Genomic DNA, 26,256 nt, shown 5'->3' on the forward strand with positions numbered 1-26,256 from the left:
CCATAGTTTGGCTATTGTGGACATTGCTGCTATAAACAATGGGATGCAGGTGCCCCTTTGGATCACTGCATTTGTATCTTTGCAAATACCTAGTAGTACAATTGCTGGGTCGTAGGGTAGTTCTATTTTTAACTTTTTGAAGAAGCTCCATACTGTTTTCCAGAGTGGCTGCACCAGTCAGTATTCTCACCAACAGCACAAAAGGGTTCCCCTTTTTCTGCATCCTCACCAACATAAGAGTTTCCTGAGTTGTTAATTTTAGCCATTCTGATAGGTGTGAGGTGGTATCTCATTGTGGTTTTGATTTGTATTTCCCTGATGATGAATGATGTTGAGCATCTTTTCGTGTGTGTTAGCCATCTGGATGTCTTTTTCGGAAAAGTTCCTATTCATGCCTTCTGCCCATTTCTTAACTGAATTATTTGTTTTTTGGGGTTTGAATTTTGTAAGTTCTTTTCAGATTTTGGATACTAACCCTTTATCTGATATGTCATTTGCAAATATCTTCTCCCATTCCGTCAGTTGCCTTTTAGTTTTATTGATTGTTTTCTTCACTGTGCAGAAGCTTTTTATCTTGATGAAGTCCCAATAGTTCATTTTTGCTTTTGTTTCCCTTTCGTCCAAAGACGTGTCTAGAAGGAGCTGTTGCGGCCAAGGTCAAAAAGATGGCTACCTGTGTTCTCCTCTAGGATTTTGATGGTTTCCTATCTTATATTTAGGTCTCCTACCCATTTTGAATTTATTTTTGTACATGGTGTAAGAAAGTGTTCCAGTTTCATTCTCCTGCATGTCACTGTCCAGTTTTCCCAATACCATGTGTTGAAGACACTGTCTTCTTTCCACTGGATATTCTTTCCTGCTTTGTTGAAGATTAGTTGGCCATACAGTTGTGAGTCCATTTATGGGTTCTTTATTCTGTTCCATTGATCTATATGTCTGTTTTGTGCCAGTACAATACTGTCTTGATGATTACAGCTTTGCAATAGAGCTTGAAGTCTGGAATTGTGCTGCCTCCAGCTTTGCTTTTTTTTTTTCATGATTGCTTTGGCTATTTGGGGAATGGGCGGTTCCATACAAATTTTAGGATTGTGAGTTCCAGCTCTGTGAAAAATACTGTTGATAATTTAGTAGGGATTGCACTGAATGTATAGATTGCTTTGGGCAATATAGTCATTTTAACAGTGATCGTTCTTCCAATCCAAGAGCATGGAATGTTTTTCCATTTCTTTATGTCTTCTTCAATTTCTTTCATAAGTGTTCCATAGTTTTAAAGAAAATACTAATTCTTACCTACTCTCTTATTGGGATACAAATTCTCCCATGCCCCCCACACTCTCATTCTAGAATTCATTTATTTGCTACTTGCACAAATCTCTACCTCTTCAACAAATCTTTCTCTCTTTTTTTTTTTTTTTTATTATATTATGTTAGTCACCATACAGTACATCCTGGTTTTTGTTTTTGTTTTCTTTAAAGATTTTATTTATTTATTTGACAGAGATAGAGACAGCCAGTGAGAGAGGGAACACAAGCGGGGGGGGGGGGGGAGAGGAAGAAGCAGGCTCACAGCAGAGGAGCCTGATGTGGTGCTCGAGCCCATAACACCGGGATCACGCCCTGAGCCGAATGCAGATGCTTAACCGCTGTGCCACACAGGCGCCCCCATCCCTGGGTTTTGATGTAAAGTTCCATGATTCATTAGTTGCGTATAACACCCAGTGCACCATGCAATACATGCCCTCCCTACTACCCATCACCAGCCTATCCCATTCCCCCACCCCCTTCCCTCTGAAGTCCTCAGTTTGTTTCTCAGAGTACATAGTCTCTCATGCTTCATTTCCCCTTCTGATTACCCCCCCCTTTCTTTATCCCTTTCTTCCCCTACCGATCTTCCTAGTTCTTATGTTCCATAGATGAGAGAAATCATATGATAATTGTCTTTCTTTGCTTGACTTATTTCACTTAGCGTTATCTCCTCCAGCCGTCCATGTTGCAGCAAATGTTGAGAACTTGTTCTTTTTGATAGCTGAGTAATATTCCATTGTATATATGGACCACATCTTCTTAATCCAGTCATCTGTTGAAGGGCATCTCGGTTCCTTCCACGATTTAGCTATTGTGGACAGTGCTGCTATGAATATTGGGATGCATATGGCCCTTCTTTTCACTAGGTCTGTATCTTTCGGGTAAATACCCAGTAGTGCGATGGCTGGATCATAGGGGAGCTCAATTTTTAACTTTATAAGGGACCTCCACACTGTTTTCCAGAGTGGCTATACCAACTTGCATTCCCACCAACAATGTAGGAGGGATCCCCTTTCTCCACATCCCCTCCAGCAATTGTTGTTTCTTGCCTGGTCAATTTTTGCCATTCTAACTGGCGTAAGGTGGTATCTTAGTGTGGTTTTGATTTGAATTTCCCTGATGGCTAATGATTTTGAACATTTTTTTCATGTGTCTGTTGGCCATTTATATGTCATCATTGGAAAAGCGTCTGTTCATATCTTCTTCCCATTTTATGATTTGCTTATTTGTTTCTCACGTACTGAGTTTGAGAAGTTCTTTGTAGATCTTGGATACCAGTCTTTTATCTGTAGTATCATTTGCAAATATATTCTCCCATTCCGTGGGCTGCCTCTAAGTTTTTTTGACTGTTTCCTTGGCTGTGCAGAAGCGTTTTATCTTGATGAAGTCCTACAAGTTCATTTTATCTTTTGTTTCTCTTGCCTTTGGAGATGTGTCATGAAAAAGGTTGCTTTGGCCGATGTCGTAGAGGTTGCTGCCTATGTTCTCCTCTACGATTTGGATGGATTCCTGTCTCACATCGAGGTCTTTCATCCATTTGGAGTTTATCTTTGTGTATGGTGTGAGAGAGTGGTCAAGTTTCAGTCTTTTGCGTGTAGCTGTCCAATTTTCCCAGCACCATTTATTGAAGAGACTGTCTTTTTTCCACCGGATGTTTTTTCCTGCTTTATCAAAAATTAGTTGCCCAAAGAGCCGAGGGTCCATTTCTGGGTTCTCTATTCTGTTCCATTGGTCTATGTGTCTGTTTTTGTGTCAGTACCATGCTGTCTTTGTGATCACAGCTTTGTAGTACAGCTTGAAATCCGGCATTGTGATGCCCCCAGCTTTGTTTTTCCTTTTCAAAGTTCCTCGGCGATTTGGGGCCTTTTCTGGTTCCATCCAAATTTGAGGACTAATTGTTCCAGTTCTTTGAAAAATGTCCTCGGTATTTTGATCGGGATAGCATTGAAAGTGTAGATTGCTCTGGCTAGTATGGACATTTTAAATATGTTAATTCTTCCAATCCATGAGCATGAAATATTTTTCATCTTTTTGTGTCTTCTTCAATGTCTTTCAAGAGTGATTTATAGTTTCTAGAATATAGGTCCTTTACATCTCTGGTTAAGTTAATTCCAAGGTAATGTATGGTTTTTGGTGCTATTGTAAATGGGATGGATTCCCTAATTTCTCTTTCTTCAGTCTCATTATTCGTGTATAGGAATGCAACTGACTTCTGAGCATTGATTTTGTATCCCGCCACATTACTGAATTGCTCTATAACTTCTAATAGTTTGGGAGTGGATTCTTTTGGGTTTTCCATGTAGAGTATGATGTCATCTGCGAAGAGAGACAGTTTGACTTCTTCTTTGCCTATTTGGATACCTTTTATCCCTTTTTGTTGTCTGATTGCTGTTGCAAGGCCTTCTAGTACTATGTTGAATAATAGTGGCGAGAGTGGGCATCCTTGTCATGTTCCTGATCTTAAGGGAAATGCTTCCAGCTTTTCCCCATTGAGAATGATATTTGCTGTAGGCATTTCATAGATGGTTTTTATGAGATTGAGGAATTTACCCTCTATCCCTACACTCTGAAGGGTTTTAATCAGGAAAGGATGCTATATTTTGTCAAATGCTTTTTCTGCATCTATTGAGAGAATCATATGATTTTTGAATTTTTCCTTCTGGATAAAATCTAAGACAAGGATTGATTTGCCAATGTTGAACCACCCTTGCATCCCAGGGGTGAATCCCACTTGGTCATGATGGATAATCTTTTTAATGTACTGTTGGATTCTATTAGCCAGGATCTCGTTGAGAATTTTGGCATCCATATTCATTAGGGAAATGGGTCTGTAATTCTCCTTTTTGATGGGGTCCTTGCCTGGTTTGGGGATCAAGGTAATATTGGCCTCATAGAATGAGTTTGGTAGCTTTCCTTCTGTTTCTATTTTTTGAAATAGCTTTAGGAGAATAGGTATTATTTCTTCTTTGAATGTTTGGTAGAATTCCCCAGGAAAACCATCCGGGCCTGGAGTTTTGTTTTTTGGAAGGTTGTGTATCACTGACTCAATCTCTTCATAATTAATTTCCCTGTTTAAAAAATCAATTTCTTCCTGTTTCAGTCTTGATAGTTTATAGATTTCCAGGAAGGCCTCCATCTCTTCCAGATTGCTTAATTTATTGGCATATAGCTGTTGATAAAAATTTCTAATAATCCTTCCAATTTCATTGGTGTTGGTTATGACCTCTCCCTTTTCATTCATAATTTTAATAATCTGGGTCCTTTCTCTATTCTTTTAGATATGTCTTGCCAGTGGTCTGTCAATTTTTTTGATTCTCTCAAAGATCCAGCTTCTAGTCCTGTTGATCTGCTCTACTGTACTCCTAGTTTCTAATTCATTCATTTCTGCTCTAATCTTGGTCAAGTGCTTTCTCGTACGTGGATTAGGCCTGTCCCTCTGTTGCTGTTCCAGCTTCTTGAGGTGAGAATATAAAAACTGCATTTTAGATTTTTCTATTATTTTGAGTGAGGCTTGGATGGCTATGTATTTCCCCCTTAGGACTGCCTTTGCAGTATCCCATAGGTTTTGGACTATTGTGTTTTCATTCTCCTTGGTCTCCATAAATTGTTTAAATTGATTTTTGATTTCCTGGTTTATCAAATCATTCCTGAGCAGGATGGTTCTTAGTCTCCAAACGTTTGAATTTCTTCCAAATTTTTCCTTGTGGCTGAGTTCCAATTTCAGAGCATTGTGGTCTGAGAATATGCAGGGAATAATTTCAGTCTTTTGGTATCGGTTGAGACCTGTTTTTGTGACCCAGAACATGATCTATTCTTGAGAATGTTCCATGGGCATTAGAATAGAATGAGTATTCTTTGGTTCTGGGGTGTAGTGTTCTATATATATATGTATGAGGTCCAGTCGTCAAGTATGGCATTCAAAGCCCTTGTTTCTTTGCTGATTTCTTTTTTTTTTTTTTTAAGATTTTTTATTTATTTATTCGACAGAGATAGAGACAGCCAGCGAGAGAGGGAACACAAGCAGGGGGAGTGGGAGAGGAAGAAGCAGGCTCATAGAGGAGGAGCCTGACGTGGGGCTCGAACCCGGAACGCCGGGATCACGCCCTGAGCCGAAGGCAGACGCTTTAACCGCTGTGCCACCCAGGCGCCCCTCTTTGCTGATTTCTTGCTTAGGTGATCTGTCTATTGCTGATAGTGGAGTGTTGAAGTCCCCTACTATTAGCGTATTTTTATCTATATGTCTCTTTGTTGTGGTTAAGAGTTGGCTTGTGTATCTTGCTTCTCCCCTGTTGGGGGCATATAGATTTATAATTGTCATCTCCACTTGTTGGATACATCCTTTAAGAACAATGTAGTGCCCTTCTGTGTCTCTAACTGTAGTCTTTAGTTTAAAATCCAATCTGTCTGATATGAGAAATGCTACCCCAGCTTTCTTTTGAGGTCCATTGACGTGAAAGATGGTATTCCATCCCTTTACTTTCAGTCTGAATGTATCTTTAGGTTCAAAATGAGTCTCTTGTAGACAGCAAATGGATGGGTCATGTCTTTTTATCCAATCTTCAACCCTGTGGCATTTTATGGGAGCATTTAGGCCATTTACGTTGAGACTATTTATTGAGAGATATGACCTTAATGATGCCATGTTGCCAGTAAAGTCTTTGTTTCTATCGATTGTGACGTTCTGTTCTGTATCACTCTTGGGGCCTTTTTACTTTTGTAGAACCCCCCTTAATATCTCCTGTAGGGCTGGTTTCGTGATTATGAAATTGGTCAATGACTGGCGATTCTGGAAGGTCTTTATTTCTCCATCAATTCTGAATGACAGCCTTGCTGGATAAAGGATCCTTGGCTGCATGTTTTTCTCTGAAAGAGCTTTAAAAATGCTCCCCCAACCCTTTCTCTCATTCCAGGTCTGTGTAGACAGGTCTGACGTAATTCTGATACCTTTGCCTTGGTATGTGAGAAATGTCTTTGCCCTGGCCGCTTTCAATACTGTATCCTTGGATCTAATATTTGCGAAATGCACTATGACGTGACGTGGTGTAGGTTTGTCGTGGTTGAGCTTGGGAGGGGTCCTCTCTGCCTCTTGGACACAAATGTTTGTTTCCCTCGCTAGATTAGGGAAGTTTTCAGCTACAATTTGTTCAAATATCTCTTCTCGACCTCTGTTTTTCTCCACCCCCTCGGGGATGCCGATGATTCTGACATTGGAACGTTTCATTGAGTCAGTAATCTCCCGTATCCTACATTCTTGAGCGTGGATTTTTTGAGTCCAGATTCTATTTTAGCTTTCTCTTCTAATCCATCCTCCAGTTCGCTGATACGTTCTTCTGCCTCATTCACCTTGGCCACCAGAGCCTCTAGTTTTGACTGCATTTGGCTCATAGAATTTTTAATTTCTGCCAGATTCGCTCTCATTTCCGCCCTTAGAGATTCTATATTCTCATTAACATTTTCGTTCATACTTTTTTCAAGTCTACACATCATCTTGACCATTGTTACTCTGAATTCCATTTCTGATAATTTGGTTATATCCACATCCATTACTTCTGTGGCAGAGGCCACAGACTCATTGTCTTTTCTTTGCTGGAGGGGACTTCTCCTTCTCGTCATTCTGATGAGGAGAGGTTGCGGGGTTGTCCAGAGCCCAAATTATTGACCGGGACCCAGGCCGTGCACCCTTGTTTTATAGGGATCTTAGGGATGTGGCCTTCTTGATTTTTCAGCCTGCCTTCTGGGGGAGGGGCCTGCCTTGCTGATACTCAGGCAGCCCTGTTTGTTAGAGTCACCGTGTCCCCTGTGAGGGGGATGGGGATGGACACACTGTGAGCCGGTATTTCCAGGCTTTTGTTTTCTGGTGGCTTTCCCTGGCGGTTTGCTTTGCTTCTTCTGAGAGTCAGAACAGTAGTGGCCGAATCTCAGCCTCTGTCTCAGAACAGAGGGATCGCGGACCTTTCTCCACTGATGTTCTGGCCACTTGAACTCTGTTACTGTTGGTGCTGCTCAACCCTGCAGCGTCCTGGGATGTGCGCCCCACACCCGGCGTCCCAGCCCTCACTTCCAGGGCCGGCGCGTCTCTGTCCTTTGTGTTTCTAACACCGCCATCCGCTGCACGTGCTCCGGAGCTCCTGGTCTTAGTCTGGTTCCAGTGAGCACACCAGAGCTTCGTTTCAGTCTGGTTGCGCGTGTCCGCCGGCTCACGGTCCCATTCTGCTCTGTCGCGGTTCTGGTCCGGTCTGTGAGTCCTCCCGCTCCCCCGTGCAGGTGGCTACCGCTTCCCAGCACCCGAATGCAGCGGCTCCCTCCCCCTTCCTTTTATCTTCTGATATCTATGCTCGGTTTCACAGCTCCCCGCTTCGTACCTCAATACTCAGCGCTGGAGATGTTCATTTGTAGAGATCCAGATGTATCTTCCTACATCTCAGGCTGATTCCATGGATGTTCAGGCTGGTCTGGTACCTATCCAGCTCGACTCAGGGGACCGGCTGAAAAAGGGGTCCCGTACTCCTCCACCATCTTTCCATGGATCTCAACAAATCTTTCAAAAGACTTGACTAAGGGACACTTGGGTGGTGAGATAGAGCCCTGTCTCCGGCTCAGTGGTCAGTGAGGAATCTTCTTGGGATTCTCTCTCCCTTTCCATCTGCCCCTCTCACTTTTGTGCTCATTCTCTCCCTCTCTCTCTCTCCCTCTCTCTCTCTTAAATAAATACATAAATAAATCTTTAAAAAAGAGATACGATCAATTTCAACATCCATATTCATTCATTTAACCTAGTGATTCTCAGTCCTCATGGCAAATAAGAATGGCCTGAGGAACTTTTTATAAAAGGAGTATGAAAAGAGAACAGTTTTATTTAGAAGGCTGTTGTTGTTGTTGTTGTTTTCCTAGTATCTGCTATATGAAAGTCCTCCTACACTGTACTCTGTGGAATACAGGTGTAAGATAAATTCACTATCCACAGGGAGCTTGAAATCTGGAAAGGAAGTAAGATATGTACCCAAAAAACTGCAACAAGTTAAAAAAATTATAAAAGCCCCAAGGAGGTGCAAATAATGTGCTGTAGGAATTCAGAGAATTACAATATTGCTTTTCTCTTGGTCATCAAGGAAGTTTTCATGAAAGAGTGGGCTGTTGAGCTTGGTGTAAATAATGGATGAGATTTTGATATTAGGGTTAGTAGAGAAAAGGGCATTTCCATATGTCTTGATGGAAAAGTACCTGAAAGCAAGTTAAATTGGATGAGGGGAATTCTTATTAAAGGAATTGTTGGAAAATAGCTGATAATTTGTCTTGAGAATTGGACTAACTTAGTAAGTAAGGATAATATAATTAAAAGAGAAGGTTCTCAGTTTAAGGGGCCTGAATGCCGGCTTAGAATGTAGAATTCATCATGGCTCAAAGTGAAATATTCAAACTCTTTCAGCAAAAGGGTCATGACAACCAGGTGTTATAGGTAAGTGATGAACTGCTAAATTCCTCTCCTGAAACCCACATTACACTATATGTTAACTAAATAGAATTTAAATAAAAACCTGAAACAAACAAACAAAGCCAAAAGAAGAAGGAGGAGGAGGAGGAGGAGAAGGAGGTGGAGGAGGAGGAGGAAGAGGAGGAAAAAGAGGAGGAGGAGAAGAGGAGAGAGGCATGAGGAACCATGTTTCAGAAAAACAGTCTGATATGAGTGTGGGAAAAAGTCTGATATGAGTGTGGGAAGAATTTCAGAGAGGAGAGACTGATTAGGGCACCCTTAAGATACAGACAAGGATTATAATGTTTTAATTCTTGCCTTTAGTCCATTATAGAAATGGAAACTCAAAAAGTGAGTTTGCAAAAAGCAAGCCTATTTAGAAATTGATCTTTCTCTATTATGTTGTAATTATTTCCTTCTAAAATGTAAAGTAATAAAAATACATAAATAAATGAAATTAAAGGTTAATTTCCCCCTTCATGTCTTGTATAATTAATTGTGTGTAATGTATGTCTGTGTATTGAATGTGTCCATTGGTGTCCAGATAAATGGTGAACAATCAGCTCTCCAAATAAAAAAGCCCTCCCTGGTCTGTAGCATTTGCCCGTTTCTTGGTGTAAATAATCCTTCCATGGCCAATTTTAAACTATCCAAGTGTGATGTAATGGAACTTGAATTTGGGACGTTTTGGGAGGAAGATTTTTCCTCTACCAATTTAGCACTGAGTGGCCTGTTCCCCTCAAATAAATTGACAATAGACAACAGTTTATTATGCATGGGGTTTTCTTAGCTGTGAACAACTCACCGAATAGTCAGAGGTAAAGATTTCTATGCCAAGTTAACAAAAAAGGAGACGCAGTTTAGAGCTTCCAAGGGAAAGTATGGAAGGTTTTTTTGGAGCTTTTGGTGCTAATGGGAAGCTAGATTGTCACTTCTTTTGCTATTAAGGGTCAGTCTTCTCTTGAACAAGAAACTCTCTGGGAGGGGTATCAATGACAACTGTTTTGAAGGGACACTCTGCTTAGTTTAGGTAGTGTGTTTTTCTGTGGCTACTGATTGTTCAGAAATCTCCAGTTTAAAATAATTTTTATATCACCTTGGTGGACTGTTAATCCTCTCTAGAAGAGATGAGCACCATCAGCTGTAAGAATCACTGGTGAAGTGGTTCCTGAGCACAGTTATACATATCCCACTTCAACATTGCCTTTGTTTGAGTGGTGCATTAAATTTTTAAAAAACAAAGAAACAAAAAAAGAACCCAAACGTGAAGTTGCCCTTAATAGCTGTGATTTGTGAATAAGTAGAGGAGATGATACCGTCAAAAGTTCAGAAATAACAGAAGTAAATCCATTGAATTACCAAAGTAGTGATTAATGAAAGTTTACGGTGCACATATACCAAAAAGACAGTGAACCAAGAGCACTCAAACCAAACCATGGAATGAAGCTCAGGTGTATAAGGAACTTTTATAGTGGGAAGGCAGTTTATTCTTTACAGTGATTGGTTATAATATTACAGAATTCTATTAAATGATAGCGAATTTTTTAGTGTTTACCTGATAATCAATTTTGGGTAACCAGTTTAAGTTCTGCTTATGATTTCCAGAGGCAAAAGTAAGAAATGACTCAGATCAAGTTATTGTCTTGCAAAATAAGCCAAATTACGTTTTGTTTGTATGACTAAACTGGTTTTCTTTACCGAAGATATTTTCAAGGCTGATTTGTTTGTTTTCAATTATAACAACTTCTGTAATCAGGAGTTAGCTGTTAGAACTGGATAGATTTCGGTTAATTCTCGCAGTTTTTTATTTATTTATTTATTTATTTATTTATTTATTTATTTATTTAAAAGATTTTATTTATTTATTCGACAGAGATAGAGACAGCCAGCGAGAGAGGGAACACAAGCAGGGGGAGTGGGAGAGGAAGAAGCAGGCTCATAGTGGAAGAGCCTGATGTGGGGCTCGATCCCATAACGCCAGGATCACGCCCTGAGCCAAAGGCAGACGCTTTACCGCTATGCCACGCAGGCGCCCCCGCAGTTTTTTATTTAAACCACCATCATCACTCAACATGTTACAGTCACCTTCTAAGGGGTCTTTCACTTTCCACACTTACCTTTCTGCGGTCTCTTTTAACCTAGCTTTTGCTATATTTTATTCATTATAAGTGAGTTACCAAATCCAGTCCATAGTCAAGGGAGGGGGATTTATGCAAAAGTGCAGATACAAGAAAACAGGTATCTTTGGAGGCCACTCTAAAAGGTATCTACATCAGGCAACATAATCCAGTTTTTTTTTAAAGATTTTATTTATATATTTGTTTATTTATTTGAGAGGGAGCAAGAGACCACAAGCGCTGGAGGCGGGCAGAAGGACAAGCAAACTCCCCACTGAGCACGGAGCCCATTGTGGGCTTGATCCCAGGACCCTGAGATCATGACCTGACCCAAAGTCAGATGCTTAAATGACTGAGCCATCAGGAGCCCCAGCATATCCAACTTTAGGTATTAAGCCTGGCACTCAGAATTTAAAGCTAGAAGCTCATTAGCCCTCAGTAGCAGACAAAGAATTGAACTGTCTTTCAGTTCAAAAGCTGCCAACATGGTCATACCTACCAACACTTAAAAACTCCAGGAATGGAAAGGTGCTCTTTCCTTCTAGTTCAATACTAATCTGCTGATGAAAAACTGTCTGAACAGTTTAAGGTCAACCAGCATCGGTTTGCAACTCCTGAGGCCTTGGCATCTGTGTCTTGGCTGGGACTACAGATGTCCTTGTCCTTCTGAGGTTGTTGGGACCCAGAAGCTTTGCTGAGCCCATTCATTCCACAGGTCATCACTTAAGACTCACAAGGATGTAAAAATAGCTCCCTACTTGTGTTCTCCATAAACTGTAGACAGCCTTTCAGGTTAAACTCTTATGATCTGAGACTTAAAGCTCTTACTTCAAACTTAGCAATACAAAGTCTACTGCATAGCTGTTGAACAGAACACATGTGCTCTGCATGTGATCCTGCTAGCAAAAGAAAGAGGAATGAACTGAGCCAAGCACACTGAGTTCATCCATCCAAATTCATCAGCAAGAAAAGTGATCCTTTCTTTGCTAGTCAGAGAAGCTTAGAGTGGAACACTGGTAGAATTCCTTCTACGTGAAAAGGAACAGCAGGAATGAGAAACGAGTGTTTCCCTTAGACTTTAACTTTTTCAAATATTTTATTGCTTTACAATTTTGTTTTCTTTATTATTAAGGAAAGTCAAGATAATCACATATATCAATCTTTGATTTTAGGATTTAATTATGTTTATGTTTTAAATAGCCCTCATCATTCTGTGATAATTGGTAGATAATGTTTACTTATATTTTCATTAAGCACTTCTTTTTTTTTCTATGATTTAACACATGACATTTAAGGATATATATTTTTCCCTAATAGTGACTAATTGGTAAATCCCAGCCTATTAAATAACCTGATATATTTTTCTTTGCCTATTGAAAGTACAATAAATTTAGAAATCTCAGACTCTCAGGTAGAAGTAAAAATCAGTACATTAGCCATGGAGGAAAATTTGATAATAAATGTGAAGTATAGCCAAGGATACATGCGTATCTTTTAACTGAGACTTTATAATTCTATAAATTTTTTTTTAAAAATAATCACAGAACTGTTTTGAGAATGTTACCACAGCATTAATTGTAAAGAAAAAAAAAATAGCTAAAATTAGAGGCCTGGCAAGAAAAAGTTATGCTTATATGATGGAATTTTGTGCATTCATCATAAAGTACATTGAAAGAAAATATTTGGGGCACTTGGGTGGCTCAGTTGATTAGGCATCTGCCTTAGGCTTAGGTCATGATACCCCAGTCCTAGGATCTAGCCCTGGGTTTGGCTCCCTGCTCAGCGGAAAGTTGGGTTCTCCCTCCCCCGTGCTCATGTACATTCTCTATCTCTTTCTCTCTCTCAAATAAATAAATAAAATTAAAAAAAAAGAAAATATTTGATGTGTGAAGAATCCTGAGAATATAATTTGGGTCCAAAATTGAGGATAATGTACAGTAATTTCAATCACTCACATTGCACAGAAAAAGACTAGGAAAAGTAAGTAGATGCTTTATCAGTGGTTGTCTTTGGGTAACAGGATTATCTATCTATCTATCTATCTATCTATCTATCTATCTATCTATCATCTATCTATCTATCTAGTTATTCCTTTTTCTAGCTTATACTTTTAATGCTTGCTTTTCTACCTTAAATTTGAACTTTAAATAATTGGAGGCAGGCAGGGACTTTTATTAAACATCACAAAGTCTAGTTTGTAATAGATTCTCAATACTATTTGTTACATGTTGCTAATAGAATGAGATCATAATTTGAAGTTGGCAGCAGCTGAACATACCAAGAATGTTTAAGAAAATAAACAGAGAGAGGAATAATAGAGACTCAAGTCATAGACCAAGGCATAAGGAGATCTAGCAATAATTGGTTCGAATCTAGCTTCAGAGATTAGGGATCAGGAACAGAATTCTCCCTCTCCCTGGGAAAAATAGTGGGTTAAACTATGAATTCAGTCTCACATTATCTGTACAATAACTTGGGAGAATGCTATAGCAACTTTAAACTGCAAATACCATGCACTCCCAAAATTTAGATAAAAGAGTAGAAACTGCGATTTTCTAAAATTGAAGCAAACCAAAAGCAAAATAAAATTAATAAGCTTAATTATTGTTGAGGTAACTTATACCACCATCAACAATAGTAAGCTGGTTTAAAAATATACTGCTAGGGGCGTCTGGGGTGGCTCCGTCGTTAAAGGTCTGCCTTTGGTCATTATCCCAGCGTTCTGGGATGGAGCCTCACATCAGGCTCCCTGCTCAGCAGGAAACCTGCTTCTCCCTCTCCCACTCCCCCTGATTGTGTTCTCTCTCTCGCTGCCTCTTCTCTGTCAAGTAAATTAATAAATAATATCTTAAAAAATAAAATAAAAATATACTGCTAATAAGATTAGCTATTTCTCTCCTCAGTTATGGTGCAGTATGTCTGGCATAAAGTAATTGTACTTTTGATTTTTAATTTTCTTTTAAAGATTTTTTGTTTATTTGACAGAGATAGAGACAGCCAGCGAGAGAGGGAACACAAGCAGGGGGAGTGGGAGAGGAAGAAGCAGGCTCACAGCAGAGGAGCCTGATGTGGGGCTCGATCCCAGAACGCCGGGATCACGCCCTGAGCCAAAGGCAGACGCTTAATGGCTGAGCCCCCCAGGCGCCCCTGATTTTTAATGTTTTTTAATGAATGAGGTAACATGAATTTTGTTTAGGTGGTGAATCTCTAACACTGTTCAAAGAAAAAGAAAAGTGCTTGGATTCTAAATGATTTGTATTTCTTTATATATCACCATAGCTTGACAAAAGCATCCTTTGAGAGCATACAATTACTTTTTTTCTAATTTATGCTAAACAGTCTTCTGTTTTTTCTGAGTGACTCTTTTCAATGAAATATAAGAACTCAAATAGGTTGCCACTTGTGTTCTCATACCAAGTTTAGTTTTTATTATTAATTACCATTTTGGCCACTATCTGATAAAGTACAATTTCTTACTCATTTAGTTATTCTGAATCATCCCCATGAAACCTACTCATCACTATGTGAATTAATATAATTTAATTTCTGGACCTTCCAAACTAAGAAATAGTTCCTGATTTCTCTTGTGGGATTCCCTTTTTGCTATATTGGGGTGGGGAATTGGTTATAGCTTTGAGTTAGTGACAAAACAATAAAGTAATGATTGTAGTAATTGGAGTTGATCACAAGATCAGAAGAGAGCTAAGAGCAAAGCAAACTCAACATAGCCAGGCATCTGTTAGGGTATTGCTTCTCTCAACTATCCTGGGCTATTGATACCAAGCAGAAACATATTTTTAAAAGCCATAATTTTTAAAATCTCTGTGATTTTAAGATGGTAAACCCCAGTCAGAGCTTTCACTTGCCTTGTAGATCCGTACTAAAAATCTTTTGAAGCAGAGAATACATAGTGAGACAGTGAAAAAATACTTGCAAGCCTCAGATGGATGTATAAATTGTATAAATCAATTTGGTAATATCATTAAGAATTATAGTTGAGTGTATCTTTTAGATTTGCAATTCCACATCTGAAAAATTATTTTTTAGATAAAATGCATATAATAGAAAATTAATTTCAGCTCTCTTTGTAATAGCAAAAGAGTAGGAATGTAACACTGTTTACACTGTGATAGGGCCATAAATTGAAATAATATACAGCTGTGTTAATGACGGAACTCATTATGTACAAATACAAGGTAATTTGAAAAAGGCAAGTTGAAGAACACGATGTAAAACATGTTATTTTGTAAAACATGTTATTCTATACGTATAAAAGAAAAAAACCTCAATGACTGGATATGTGTGTGTGCAGTTGACTCTTGAGCAACATGGGTTTGAATTGCACAGGTCCACTTGCATGCAGATTTTTTACTGTACAGTACTGTAAATGTATTTTTCTTTCTTATGATTTTCTTAATAACACTGTTTCTCTGGTTTACATTATTGTAAGAATACAGTATATAATACATGTAATATACAAAATACATGTTAACTCTTTATTCCAAAAGGTTTCTAGTCAACAGTAGTCTGTTAGTAATTAAGTTTTGATGGAGTCAAAGTTATGTGCAGATTTATGTGTAGATTTTCAACTGCAGAGGGGTCAGCACCCTACCGCCTGTGTTGTTCATGGGTCAACTGTAATGTATATATGTTTATGTGTGTTTCTATTATCTATCTGTCTGTCTATCTATCTATCCATCCATCCATCACATCTATTTATAACATCTGTAGAAGGTTATACAATAAATTGGTAAGATTAGGGGCCTCTGGATGGTTGAGGACTGGGAGTAGAAAAAAAACTTTTTCCTGGAAAAAGATGTTGCACCATTTGAAATTTGGACTATGTAAATGTGTCATCAAGTTAAAAGTAAATTTTACACACACACACACACACACACACACAATTTTAAAAATAAGTAAACACATTTTTATACATAGGTATTTTTTTTTACTAAATCTTACAAAGCTCCAAATTTAAAAAGGTGTACTCTGAGGCACCCCAAATTTAGAAAATAACTTAATAAATTATTTTGCTATCACATAAATATTGCTAACTTCTAAGCCTAGAATAGAGTAGTATCCTAATTCTCTACACCACTTGTGCCAGGCAGTTCCAAATTTTAGATTCTATAGTGTGTAACTTCTGCACAGCAGTGCTTATTCCTATATTAGAAAGGATGCTTAAGTGTTAGCCAGACGGTTTTGTGAAAATTATTTAGCCACATAGGGCTGGATTATCAGTATGTCAGCTATGTACTTAGGGCTCCATTGCTTTTTCTCCATTTATTGGATTGGCTCTGTGTTGGATGTGTTCCTAGAGATATACTATCCACTTGGTGGCCTCTGGCAATTTGGATGGAAACACATTCTATGACCTTAGCAACATTAGGTGAATGAGAGCATTTATTTCTTAAAATTCCAACACAATTCCCATATCTGAGTTTCATTTAAATGAATTGACTCATGTGCCTTGCTTTTTTGTATAGAGCGGTTTGGCTAGGCCTTGGTTATATGCTTACACCTATTTCAAGGATATTGGATCAGCAGTACTCAAAACAAATGGATTGAAAGTTTAGGAGAAATCACTCCCCTTGGGAAAATTCAAATGTTGTTAACATAGTAAAATGGATTAGATGCTAGGAAGGCAAAAACAGCAGATATCACCTACAAGAAGATATTACAAAGGGGAAAAAAACCTTGCATTTTCACTTGGAGAAAATAGGACCAATAAAAGGCTTGAGTCACATTGATATAAGATTGGTGAGCTTGGCCAAAATACAAAGAGCTAGTCCTGATTTAGACATTGTATTTAATTCACTGTTGCTCTTATTTTGGTTTACTGCCAATAAAATAAAAAAATAAATAAGGGATGTATATCACTTACAGAATGAAGTGAGTGGAATCAGCTTCCCTGTGGCTGACTTGGTTCCTCAGAGAGGTATGCCTGAAATTCAGTGGTCAGCACCCTGGACTGGAGGAGCCCCGGGCTGTTAGCTCATTGCATTTGTAGGAAATACTTAAGAAGGACACAAATTAGCTCTCCACAATATGCCCGCTAATATATGAAGACTGTCTTTCTGTGCCACAATTAGATACTCTGCATTCCTTTTCTTACTAAAGTCCTTGGACAACCACATCTTAGCAGTGAGATGAGTCATGGCAAGAATGAAAATCTAAGGTCAGGGAAGCCTAATGTGTCCTTAAAACTTATTGAATGGCTGAACTAATAAATGACTAAATCTTCACAGAAAATTAGCACATCTGAAAAAGGAAAATATTTTCAAGAAAAGTACCCCATTTATACTACAGAAATCCAAATTATCCTATGGATTTTATCAGCAATAACATCATTGATTATTAAAACAACAAAATACTATAACATGTGGTGCATTTTTTAAATATAATTTTAGAACTATAAGAATGTATACTCAAATTAACACATTTAGGTAAACATTTAATTTTATTAGGCCTACAGGATTACCTTATACAACTTACCCTAATGGCTTAAAAAATATTTCACTCATACTCAAACCTGTTTATGTACTCAACATATTTGAGCCCAATTGATCATGTTTCACTTCAAGAAATTCTTATAAATAAACTTTAATCCCATAGGACAGATCCATTAATTATTCTTTCAGGGGAGGTATAATTAATGGGTCTGTTCTATAGAATTATGGCATTCAGTAAATATTAATAATGCAAACTCACTCTTGTACCAAGCACCTTAGTTGTACCCAAACAAATAGATCATTTTATTGGCTAAAGCTTTCCTTCAACATTCCTGTAGGGAACATGAAAGCATGCAAAACAATTTAGCATCAGCTTTTCAGTGAGCTCTTCATAGAAGATTAAAGATTCTTTGGTGGAGCTGTGACGCATCCCAATAAAATAGTCTGTCAAAATTCATTTTTATAAAAGTTATAAAAGCCCTAATGAAAGCTTAGAAGTTATGAGTACAATGACAGTCATGTATTATAATCCTGAAAAGCCTGGTTATATTGTGAATGAAGAATATCTTTAAATAAACTTTTTATTTTTAAAGTTTCATATGTATAGAAAATTTGCAGAGGTGGAACAGAGAACTCCCATACACCCGTCATTCAGTTTCCCCGATTGTTATCATCTTACCTCAGCAGAGTACATTTGTCACAACTAAGAACTAATATAGGTACATTACTATTAACTAAACTTAGCAACGTATTCAGATGTTACCGGTTTTCCTTAATATCCTTTTTTGCTACTGCAGGATTTTATCCAGGATACCACATTACATTTAGTCATCGTGTCTCTCTAATGACATGATCTGTAATAGTCCTCAGACTTGCCTTGTCCTTGGTGACCTTGACTTTGGTTAGATTTTCTGCAGAATGCCCCTCAATTTGGGTTTGTCTGATATTTTTCTCATAACTAGACTGAGGTGGGAGAAAGACCACAGAGGTGAAGTACCTCTCTTATCATATGATGTCGTGCTGTCTACATGGTGTTTACCTTGATCACTTTGATGAGGTAATATTGCTGGGTTTCTCCACTGTAAAGTTACCATTCCTCATTTCATATTCTACTCTTTGGAATTAACTGACTAAACACAGCCTGGAGGTTGGTTGTGGGGTGGGGTGTGAATGCTACATCTTGAAGAGAGGGAGTATCTGCATAGCTTAATTGGAATTCTTCTGTAAGAGAGATTTGACTTTTCTCTCCAATTATTTATTTATTCAGTTCCTTATTTATATATGAATTCATGATTTTTAAAATTTTGTTTTAACCTTCAAATTATAACTCCAGTACGATGCTATTTATTTTGTTGCTCAAATTGTTCCAGCTCTGGCTGGAGCTCTTTCACATTGGCTCCTTTATCTCTTTGGCATACCCCATCCTTTTATCTTTTGAGCATATTCTTACTTTTTGGAACAACAAGATGGTCTAGAATCACCTAGTACATTCTTCGCCCCATTCCTGGAATCAGCAATTTCTCCAAGGAGCCATGGTTCCTATATTAGAAGAAAGGCATATCTGGCATTGGGCATTAATAAAGAATATTTTATTTGATAAAATTAGCACGTTTCCTCCCAAAATCAGAGGGAAAATATAATATGGCTTATATAATAAAAATATTATCAATACTTGTAAAAAATTATCTCATTTTCATGGATAAAAAGTAACTCCTGGGGCACCTGGCTGGTTTAGTTGGTAGAGCTGTGACTCTTGATCATGAGTTTGAGCCCCACGTTGAGTGTACAGATTACTTAAAAATAATAGTAAAATGCATTTTTTAAAAAGTAACTCCTTAATTTATGAATTAATAAAGTATATTTCAAAACTGAATTTTAATTTTAATTTTTATATTATTATATAAATGGTGACTTGACAATTTTATACCTACCTACAGTATCAAGTATAGATAATTTGTGAATCAGTTGAGAATTCATTTCTTCATGTCAAAAGAAAGAACAGAGTACTATGTTTGTCAAGGCTATTACAATGAGTGCGTGGTTTTTTTTAATAATAAAAATAGTAGAAGCTTAGAGAAGATGCGTCATTCAAAGTATCAACATTCTTTTCTGGTTTAGTAAGTATTAATGACATCTATTACCCTTTAATTTCTCTATTTCTTTAGTGATGGTATATTGAGTGTCAAAGCTCTCAGTTGTACACTTTGGTCATTAAGAGTTGAGCAGTGTTAGTTGAGAGTGATTAGATTTTTTAGCCAAACTTTTAAAGCACTGTTTATAATAACAGATAATATACCATTCCCCTAAACTGTGGTCAGAAATATAACCTGGGAGAACATGATTATTATTACATCAAAATGTTTCTTTCGTTATCTATTTGGGAAAGAACATCTACTGTAATTTGCAAATTCTGTTCACTTTCTGGATTTTTTTAATATAAATGCTATTTTAATATACTTATATTTTATATACTTATTTTTAGACAGTTATTTCTTCATCAATAATAACTTCTAGTAATTCTGCAATCAGTGTTGATAGTCAAAGTAGATATGAGGTTAGTAGTCAGAGTTGGTACTAGATACTTGAGTCTGAAGATTGCATTGAGGTCATTTATTTGCTATTTCCAACCTCTTGATAAGTTATCCTTGATAATTCATATACATTTTTAGGAGTCATCTCATATGAGCTAAGAAAGTTCTAGTCAGCCTCCTGCCACTGTTTTCCTCTTCTGTGGCAGCTCTTAATATGCCACAGTGGCATGATATTTGCAGAACTTCTATGTACTTAAATCATTTTTTATTCCATTGAGAAATTTGAACAAGAGGGGAGTACTCTGAGAATTTTATTTAAAATAGCGATTTCTATTTCCACTTGTGCTCTCTTTTTTTCCTCAAAGATGAGTCAACAGAAAGAGAAGATAGACACATTGCTTTTTTTGCCATTTCTATTTTACTTCCCACCTAAAACTTTATTTCTCTCACCTTCTTCCATTCATCTGCCCAGGAAGTTCCATAATCACCACTGATGAGGCTCTCTTTTACTAATTTAAAATTTTCAGTATTTTAGCAAAGGCTTCCTCTCTTCCTTTGACAAACCCACAAGCAGATAATATCTCCATATTTTTGTTTATTGTAATTAAAGTATGTTAAGTCACTGGTAACTGTCAGATTCCCATCAAATGAGTGGGACTGGCTAACGTGTCTGAGGTAACTTGTTAAAATACAAATTAATCTTTGTGAAAATCTTGTGCTGGATTGTGTACAATACAAATATTAGTGTTATTTAATGTGTGTTATGTACCAAAAAATTGCAAAAGCATTTTCAAAGAATAGAATCCTAACTATGCTGTTTTTTTAGCCATGATGTATGAACTGAAAGGTTGGTAGCAGAAAACATAAGTAAAAAATCTTTGTGAATTTGAGGTAGGACAAGATTTCTTAGGTAAATCACCAAAAGTATAAACCATAAAAAAAAAAAAAAGGTGGAAAGCTTTGGTTCTTTTGAAGACAGTATTAAGGAAATAAAGATATAAGCCACAAACTGGGTGAAAATATTTATAATAAATATATATGACAAAGGATTTATATACAAATAACCTAATCAGAAGGAAAAATAGGCAAAATATTTTAACAGATTCTTCACAAAACAATAATGGTCAAGAGGCACATGAAAAGATGCTCAACATCATTAGTTATCTACAGAAATGAAAGTTAAAACCACAGTGAGCTACCATTACAGATCCCTGAAATGGCTAAAATTAAAGAAAAGAAAAAATGATAATGCCCATATTAGTGAGATACAATACAAATTGAAGTGCAATGTATTACAACCCTTTTGTCATTTTGTCAGTTCGTAATGAAGTTGGCATAATAATCGATATAAATTTACCACAGGACCCAGGTAATTTCACTGTTAGGTATTTAACCAAGACAAATGAAAACAGGGGTGCCTAGGTGGCTCAGTCAGTTGAGCATCCAGCTCTTGATTTCGGCTCAGGTCATGGTCTCAGGGTCCTGGGATCAAGCCGTGCTTGGGGCTCCATGCTCAGTGGGGAGTCTGCTTAAGGATTCTCTCTCTCCCTCTCCCTCTCTCTTTGCCCCTCACCCTGCTCATGCGCTCGCTCTGTCTCTCTCAGATAAATAAATAAATCAAAGAAAGAAAGAAAAGGAAGAAAGAAAGAAAGAAAGAAAGAAAGAAAGAAAGAAAGAAAGAAAGAAGAAAGAAAGAAAGAAAGAAAGAAAGAAAGAAAGAAAGAAAGAAAGATGAAAATACATGTCCACAAAAAGATATATGCACAAACATTTAGCATGGCTTTCTTTGTAATAGTCCCAGACTGGAAGCAATGCAAACTCTATCAACAGGTGATTAGGTAAACAAATTGTGGTTTGCCATTAAATATTGCACTACATTTAAAAGGATGGATCCTGAAATATACAACAGCATGACATGATGAATTTCAAAATAATTCTGCTGAATGAGCGAAGCTGGGTATTAAAGAGTTCATATTATACATTTCCATTTATGTGAAATTCTAGGGAAGGCAAAACTAACCTATAGTTTGATACTGCATATCATTGTTGCCTAAGACCAGGAAGGGGTAGCATTTGAATGCAAAGGAACATGAGGTAACATTTTGAAGATGAAAATGTTCTATATCTTGATTTTGGTGGTAGTTACACATGTGTATACATTTGTTAAAGTCATCTAACCACATACTTTTAAAAGTTGCATTTCAGTATAGTATGTTATACTTCAATAGCGTTGATTTAAAGAAGAAAATGGGTTGGAGGTGAGGGATGAGGTAGTTTGTAAATTTAGGGGAATTGTATAATGGGAACAGCAACAACAAAGTGAATAATTTCTGCAAACTTAGATGAATAGAAAGAATTCTGGAGAACAATATGAGAAGAGGGTAAATTTCACTAGAATATCTCTGATAGGCTCAAAAGTAAATACTTGTCTAGATTTTATTGTTAAACTTAAAGGTTACACTTAACATTAAGCTCAATTTGAAGAAAAATAAAAGAAAACTTAGAATGTATGCAATAGAAATGGGGAGAAAGTCTACCAATTTGGGTGAAAAAAACATTTTTAAGTATAGGAAAGATACTAAGTTCATATTATTTATCACCCTAGTGTGGGAAAGAAGCAGGGATCAATTGGGCTTAGAACCAGGAAATCAGATTTTTAGGACACTTGTTGAAATTAGGATAGGCTTCTTAAAACCATCCCGTGCAGTCTCCACTGGGTCAGAAAGTCAAAATATGTTACATAAGAATTAAGGAGGTTCCTTTTGTTGAGCTGATTTGCTTATTTTACAAAATAATTCTATATTCCAAAGACAGCCACTTTCATATTATTAAGAACTGCCCATTTCCAAAGTATCTGAAATACATCAAAAGCAGATAAAGCCATAATTCTAACAAAATACTTTTTGAAGAAAATTATGAAAGAACATACACTGTTAGCTTTTAAAAGCTTCAAATGTAGCTTATGAAGTACTTTGTTAATTTGTATTTAGATGTGCAATTGCATTGAAATTGCCACCATTAAATGAAAGAGTAAGCTAATTAAAGTATGAAGTATGGATAAGATTTATATATGAAGGGTTTACGATAGTATCAGATATCTAGAAGTGTAAGCAAATTGGAATAGCACCTAAATTACAGATCACTGAAATGTAAATGGAAAAACAATAAGCTAAAAATGAAGATACAGTTTTTCTATTTTTGCTTTGTATTTTTTAACTTGATAATTAAGTGCAGTATATGAGATGTCATATAAGATTGATTTGTTTTTTTAAAACATTTTTCTCAAGATTCTCTAAGAGCAATAAAATTAAGTGTCATGCTATAAGATGGATTTGAAAGTGAAAACTGGAACACAGTTTTCTCTAAGAATGACATTCAAAGAATCAAGGTTAGATGATGCAAATTTTAGAGTCTGGTTTCTAACAGTGCTTAGAATGACACATTTATTTCTGGGAAGTTGTGGGAGACCTCGACCCTAAAAGAAGTTAACCATGAAGCTTGATTTTGGTTCATGTTCTTACAGAAGTTCAAAAATTTTCATCAATAAGAATATGATACAGGCTTTTAAATTTTCACAATTGAATGTCATCTCTGTCTTCTGAATATATGATTTTTAAGGGCATGATCCTTTAATATACTATGCAGGATACCAATTCTTCAGGAAAATACCAGATAATTCAACTACATATGAACTGTGTTCTATTATTTGCTTAATTTCTCATGAGAAATCTAATGAGAAAAACAGCTCAGGAGTCTTGTTTTTCTAGTCTAGAAAAAAAAAGTTTCACTAATTTTTTTTAAATTTTAGAATCCTGTGGTAAATTCATTCCTAAGAAAACCTTTGTTTCTCTATTATATCATATAATCAGATAGTGAAAGTCAGCAGTTCAGAATATTTCCTGATTTTGATCAAATAATGGACAAGAAGTTCTGAATAAATTTAGAAATTAAGTCAGTAGCTAATTCACCTCAATTATCTAGTTTATGTATTTTTCTGCTTCCTTCAGTAGATTATTGTTCAGTTTTTACCTAATTTCCTCCTTTAGACAATTTAAGTCAATGCGCAGTCTTGGGTCAATTTCTGAACTAGGGTACAGTACATGTTATATAAAAATTATCCTGAGTATAAACTATGTTTATAGTTCTTATGCATTGCTGCTGAAATAGAGTCAGAAATAATCCCGCTTTAAGGATTTTTAAAGTGTATCCAATTTATGGTACACCTAAATCAAATGAATTGGAAATAACCTCATGAATGGAAAGGGACTCTAAGAATTGTAACAGTTGTAGCATCTATTCTCTGAATGTGTTCTTTTTTGGCACTTAAATCAGCCAAACTTGTCTACTTATTCCCTTATCGCAATCAAAATTAATCCATTCTTTTGCTTTAATCTTCACTGCAAAATTTTCTGTGTATGAGTGCGTGCACAGTTGGTAAACAAGCTGAAATATGTTGCTGTTCATTCTTTTCAGTGTTTTATTTGCTTATCTACTTAAAAGGGAGAATGATTCTGACAGAGTGAGTTAAGGATATAGTAACATAACTTCTGTTGCTACCTATTACCAGTATTTTTTTCTTGCTTTTAGAAAAAATAATGGTAAGCTTCTAACCCATACTTCTTTTTCTTAGGCTAATCTCTTATTTAAGGAGTTTTAATTGATTACATTTTTACAAGGCTAGAAGAACAGCATTAGCAACATTCCAATAATTCTCTTTTTGTGTATCCTTTGTTCTTAACATTTCTTTTTGTTTTGTTTAGCAGAATGTAAGAAAGATTATAAACTGTCAGGGGCTATGTATATGGGAATTTAAAAATTTAATATTCATTTTGCAATTAGATATTGATGACAGATGTAGTTTTCATAATGAATAAAAACTGGATAGAATTATTTAAATCTTCACTAATTAAAAGTGAGTAATACTTTTAAATATATGTTTGAAAATCAGCCTGAAAGACATCGAAATAACAAGATCGTGAATCATCACAGATACCGTATAACTTTCAAAAAAAAAGGGGGGGCGCCAACATCTAAAGTAAGCAAATAAAATTTTAAATACTGTCTTGGCACAAAGATGTTGATGGTATTTAATAAAATGCACTTAAAATGTACATTAAGAAGTGATAATTAGGCTAATTTTTCAGTTAACTATTTCTAAATAAGGAATGATTCAGTATATAATATGTGAATTTTTCTATACCTATATTTCATTCATTTATTTGTTTTTATATTAAGAAGAAGGATTTGATTCTAAATTAGGATTAATAAAGATAACTACCAAAATGTATCTCTTTAATTCAGTTGTGTTTTCCTTGCAGAGTGCAGATATGAGCCCAGCAAGTAGCACCACTTCACTTCCTGTTAGTCCTCTGACTGAAGAGCCATTGCCTTTCAAGGTAAAAAATAAACAAAAAATAATTATTTATGATACTTTTAGGATACTCAAGTACTTTAGTAAAATATTGCATGGTATAGATGGTAAGGTAAACTGCTTTAATACATAAGGATCTAATTTCAGATGGTAAAATCTTTGTTGTTGTTTTGTTGTCATTCTGGTTGGTAAGTAAAAATGCAGTTTGGAATAGAAGTTAATACTATAGACTACATCATTTGCCTTGCATGTAAGAAACAGTGCTATCTTTGTAATAGCTTGATGTCATGTGAATTAGAGGTTTTGAATCTTGTTTATCATAATTTAAGTAATAAATTTAGGATGAATTATTTAGCCCTCATTGAGTGGTTACATTTTCATTTGCTGGTTAAATTTTCGTTGATGACTCTAGCTCATTTAGAAAATATTTATTTACTATGTATTATTTATTATGTAAATATTTTGTTTACAAAATGATGATCAAATCAAAAACTGAAATACAGAATCATTCCTCCAAAGACATTATATTTTTAAAATGCTTAAGGAAAAATGTAAATAAGTAATTAAGGAGTATGGTTCTCCAGCTGGGGAGACTATATGTATTACAAGTAAGAAGTCATTTTCTTGTTTTGCTGTTTAAGATTAGCTGTGTCTATTTAAACAGAGCTCGTAGATCAGCTATTTTGTATTTGTACCCGGGATGTTTGGATTTCATTGAAATTATTATAAAGGCAATCCTTAAGATCATGGGGAAGAAAAACTTGGAAAATTGGAATGATACACTTAACTTATGTGCAATAGTCTCCGTTTAATTTGGTTTAAAGACAGGTAGATATGCATTTTGGAATTCATTATGATTTTCATGATTTTGGGATTTTATCATAAAATTGTTTATTACTGTGGGTTTTTTTTTTTTTTCTTTTTCATATGAAGAGAGTAACCTACTCAAGTTCATACTGCTTAAACCTAGTACAGTGCCTGGTATTGATTTCTAAATAATATTTGCTGT

General features: G+C 36.2%; 1 protein-coding gene across 6 annotated transcripts in view; it reads left to right on the forward strand.

The window, feature by feature from the left end:
* CCSER1 (coiled-coil serine rich protein 1) overlaps positions 1-26,256 on the forward strand; it is a 1,292,599-nt gene that overhangs the window by 513,632 nt on the left and 752,711 nt on the right. For all 6 annotated transcript variants that reach the window (XM_044388078.3, XM_044388079.3, XM_057309745.1 and 3 more), the window contains one exon: positions 25,195-25,272. In XM_044388078.3, the coding sequence (XP_044244013.1) occupies positions 25,195-25,272 (78 nt within the window). The remainder of the gene's footprint in view (positions 1-25,194; positions 25,273-26,256) is intronic.

Source organism: Ursus arctos, unplaced genomic scaffold, assembly GCF_023065955.2.
Source record: "Ursus arctos isolate Adak ecotype North America unplaced genomic scaffold, UrsArc2.0 scaffold_9, whole genome shotgun sequence".
Taxonomy (NCBI): domain Eukaryota; kingdom Metazoa; phylum Chordata; class Mammalia; order Carnivora; family Ursidae; genus Ursus; species Ursus arctos.